This window comes from Cebus imitator, unplaced genomic scaffold, assembly GCF_001604975.1.
Source record: "Cebus imitator isolate Cc_AM_T3 unplaced genomic scaffold, Cebus_imitator-1.0 Scaffold187, whole genome shotgun sequence".
In the NCBI taxonomy this organism is placed as follows: Eukaryota; Metazoa; Chordata; class Mammalia; order Primates; family Cebidae; genus Cebus; species Cebus imitator.
The window spans coordinates 911,298-915,867 of record NW_016107502.1 but is presented as its reverse complement, the minus strand read 5'-3'; the positions used below and the strand labels follow the sequence as shown (position 1 = coordinate 915,867).

The window sequence follows — 4,570 nt, the reverse complement described above, 5'->3', positions numbered from 1 at the left end:
AAAAAAAAAAAAAAAAAAGTCTGCAAGATGGATTTAGGTTAGATCTCAAGGCCATTCACACAGACGGATTGTGGAAGTTCCTTTGCTAGGGTCTTTTTGAATAGAGCCGCTCCTCCTGGACTATTCAGTGGTCCTATGTGGAGTCAGGGGAGAGACAGGATGCGCTCTGAAAGCTCCTTCCTGCCTAGAGGAGTGTATATGTGTGAACTGAGGAGAGGACAATGCTGATTTACGCTTGAGGCCAGTGAGGGGTGGCAGTGACAGTTCCTGCCTGCCAAGTGGGGAAAGCAAGGGGAGGCCAGGGCAGGCTTCCTGAAGATGGTGGTCGCTCCTCATTCCCCTCTGCTCCCCATTCCTTTGCAGCTGGAAGGTCAGTGCACAGCCCTGCATCATGACAAGCATGAGACCAAGGCTGAGAATAACAAGCTGAAACTCACTAACCAGGAGCTGGCCCGGGAGCTGGAGCGGACCTCCCAGGAGCTCCAGGAAGCTCAGTGGCAGCTGGAAAGCCTCCAGCAAGAGGCCTGCAAACTCCACGAGGAGAAGGAGATGTGAGTCCAGCCTTTGTCCACTCCTCTGCTGTCCTCTAGCACCACCCCCTGCTATGGGCATGTCCCCTCACCGCTCATGTCTCCTTGCCTGTGAAATGTGGATTTGGGCTTCTTCTTCCCTGAGACCCTTCTAACATTCTTCTAGGATTCTGACACTATGAAGTAGACCAGTTCTGTGTCCAGCATTGCCTAGGATTGACAAGAAACGTACAGCCCTGTTCTCAGAAGATACATTCTGTGATTAGAAAGACATGCTATTCCACAAACAAATATAAGGCAGTCTGTGGGTGAATGCTGAGTGAGCAGACAGACCCTAGGTGACTGTGGTCATGTAGAGACAAGGGAACCAGGGAGGAAGGCTTCTGGGATCAGCATATGATCTGACGGAGCATGTGTCGCTGCCCTGGACCCTCCTCTGCATCTCTGCCCATTTTTTTCCACTATGTTCCTCAGATTCAGCTGTGTGGGCCCAGTGGGGAAAACTCCACATCTCTTAGGGCCCGACCTGCAAGTAGCATCCAGCCATGAGGGCTTACTAGGCGGAGGCGCACCTGCGGCCAGATCAAGCCTGGGTCTGCCCCCTAAGCTGAAGTCCCTGAAGAGTCAGTCATTTATCTCGTCTTGAGAGTCACAGGTTTTAGAACAAATGTACTACTCTGAGGCTCAGGGCAGAGGAATCTCATTTGTTTATTTGTACATTCATTTATCTATGTAGTCAATGACTTATTCATTCGGCAAACATTTATTCTGTGCTAGGTACCGTGCTGGGCATTCACTATTTCTCACTTATGTTGATAATTTGACGTCTTCTCATTTGATCTTTAAATCATCCTGGTGTGGCAGGTTCTGTTATTACGAACTGTAATTTATCGAGGAGGAAACTGAGGTTCAGAGGTTTAAGTAACTGTCCTAAGATGCTGAGTTAGACCCATCTCGCCAATTTTCCCTAGAGAACAACAAGCCTGCAGAAAATATTTTAACAAAAGTAGGACAGGCTATCATTTACACACATTTGTTCGTGCGCTCTTCATTCATTCATTTATTCTGAAAAACGTAATTGTGTGTCTGATCCTGAAAGGTACCAGGTAGCACTGAAAGTCTAATTTCAGGGCAGCGGGCAGTGATACTTACCAGAACATGTTTTATAGATGTTAGCTCCCCTTGCTCAAAACACTGCTGGCAGGATTTTGGTCCATAGGCTTAAATAAAACTGTTCTGCTTTTTTGATGTGTGGAATCCTGTACCATTTGGCACTAATTGCCTGGTAAAAGGGGTAAAAGGAAGGAGATGTGTTTGGGCTGATAATTTCACCCTAGTAAGGTGTCTCCAGTTAAAAAACCAAAACAAAAAAAAAAACCTCCCAGGTAGCTGACTTAAAACATGCCCCTCCATTTCAATTCTTGGATGACCAATTGTGGACGGACAATATATTTCTCTGTGAACAAGCAAAATCAGTTCCTCCTCATTGAGAACAGGTCAACACGGTACAGGCATTTAGCTTTACAAACAGAATTAAGGATTCAGGCTCTTGAAATTCAATCAAGCTCTAAAAGCAACAGACATCTGAAGGCACAAGCATTAGAACAGCAAATGGAAATAAACACCCAGTGCTGGAGTATCACAACACAGCATGAGGATTCAAAGCTTTCTGAAGTCTTATCTTAATTAACCAAGCCAGAGACACAATCTCTGGAAGCTGGGAATTGAAAAAAAGAGAGGGAGGAAAGGAGGGGTGGGAAGAAGAGAGAAATATGACTCCAGAACCTTCTCAACTTGTTTTCAAGAAGCTTGCAGTTTCTTGTGCAGCCAGGGAGCATGCAGGGGCCCAGAGAGCATGTCCCATTCAGGGAGGGCAGGAGAGCAGTGCCGCACGAGGCTTCGCTTGTTCTCCACAGAGTGGGGTTGCAGACCGGCAGATGGAGAGGACTTTGATGCTCTGGTTCACCTCCTTCATTTTATGCATGAGGAAACTGAGGCTCAGAGAGGTGTGACCGGCCCAAAGTCACACAGCTGGTGAGTGCCGGGCAGCAGGGACAGAGCCCAGTTCTCCTGACAGTCCTGTGCTTTCTGACAGGATCTTGTTGCTCCGTGCTGCCACAGAGCAGCTGCGGGGGGGAAAGGGTGGAGCTGGGAGGGAAACAAGCTTAGTCACTGATCAGCAAGAATTCTGAACAGGCAAAATTAATTTTCCTGTTCTCTGAAGATGCTCAAGGTAACAGAAGTAGATTTTAAAACAAGATAAAGAAAGAACTATCAAACAGAGAGATGATGTAAAGATAAAGGTCAGCTGAGAAGCAGCAACGCTCTGTTTATTTTTTAATTAGCTTTTATTTGATAAGTGGTTATGACAAGGCACAAAATTCAAAAGGCACAAAAGTTTATATGCTCAAAAGGAAGTGTGCCTCCCTGACGTGACCCCAGTATGCAGTCATCAGAGCCACTGATCATGGTTTCTTGTAGATCCTTTCAGAGTATGCTGTGTATATGCAGGCACAGACACGTATGTGTGCACACACGCGCACACACACACACACACACACACACTTTTCCTTTACAAAACAGTAGCACATTAAGCATACTATTCTGCATATGCATTGCATTTTTCACTTGACAGTATGTCTTGTGAAGTGCTCCAGAGCTCATCCCTCCCCTCAAACAAGTTCAGCAGCTGTTCCCTAAGGGTAGCCAGAGACATCTCACCAATTACCACCCCAGACCACAGGTTCTTTCCCTTTCCGTTTACATATTACCTATGTAGAGACTTTTAGAATCTCTAGGTTAGAAGGACTTTAGAGGTCATTTAGCCAAATATCTAAGTGCCCTTTTTTTTTCAGAAGTGCCTTTTTGTTGACACAAAAATATATTTCTGAATATATGTGTGTATATATGTATGTACAAATATCAAGCAGATATATGTTTACTAGAGAAATAGATACAGCACATATATTCACATGTATTTGTAATACATATGTGTGCATCTAGGTGTGTGTTTATATAGCTCCACTGGTCACTGGTGCTGTGTATGCAGAGCCAGAGAAGACTTAGAATTTGGGAACTGGCTATTTGGTAAAGCACTGTGAGAACCCAGACCTGAAGTCCCTAGTGAATGATTTTCCTGAGCAGAGGAAAAGCTGTGTGCTCCTGGCCACCCCTGGAGGGAGTCAAGACCCAGGGTGGTGTGCTGGAGCCCTAAAGCACAGCACCAGGATCTTCAGCTCCAGGGCCTAGAGTCAGGCCCTGGCAGCTCTGCTCACAGAGCACTCATCAGAGCACAGTCCCAGACAGGGGCTTGCAGACCCAGTTTGGATAATGGGAAACACATTATTTTCCTTCAAGTTGAAATTAAATATAATTGGTAATAAAATGTCGGGAATTTGCATCTCTGCGGGAGCCAGAAAAGGTTTCTTGCTTAATTAGAATTGTCTGAATTGAACTTAGAATTTCATTCAGCCTGTTATTGCTGTAAATTGACTTTAAAATTATTCTATAAAGAAGGGGGGAAAGAAACAGTGTGCTTAAGGAATCAGGTTTTTAGGAGCTTGGCAGGAGAGTCCTGTGGACCAGCGTGTTGGTGCTGTTTCTGCCAGCTCAGTAATGATATTGATGGGGTGGCAGAGGGGTCGTGTCCAGCACAGTGTGTATACAGCCTGGCATCCCTGACAGCCCATGGAAAGTGATACCTGTATCAGCTTGCAAGATGTTTGCCACACAAAAATATGTGCTGCAGTTTGGAAATGTGGACCCTTGTAGTAAGATCAGAGGGGGTTTAAAAAATGTCTAAAGCATGGTATAGAATACAAAGGGAAAAATGAAGACAGAATTGTGAAATTAAGCCAGCTTCCCAGTGTCACCTACTTTCTTATTTTTTTCCTTTCCTTTCTTCACTGAGTGATGCTGAAGACTTCCCCAATTACCCCTTCCTTCCTTCCTCCCTCCCTTCCTTCCTTCCTCCCTCCCTTCCTTCCTTCTTTCCTTCCTTCCTTCTTTCCTTCCTTCTTTCCTTCCCTCCCTCCCTCCCT

General features: G+C 45.5%; 1 protein-coding gene across 3 annotated transcripts in view; it reads left to right on the top strand.

Moving 5' to 3' along the window:
- The window catches only part of CRACR2A (calcium release activated channel regulator 2A), a 138,830-nt gene that overhangs the window by 97,970 nt on the left and 36,290 nt on the right, over positions 1–4,570 (top strand). For all 3 annotated transcript variants that reach the window (XM_017546061.2, XM_017546065.2, XM_017546063.2), the window contains exon 9: positions 364–551. In XM_017546061.2, coding sequence (XP_017401550.1) covers positions 364–551 — 188 coding nt within the window. The remainder of the gene's footprint in view (positions 1–363; positions 552–4,570) is intronic.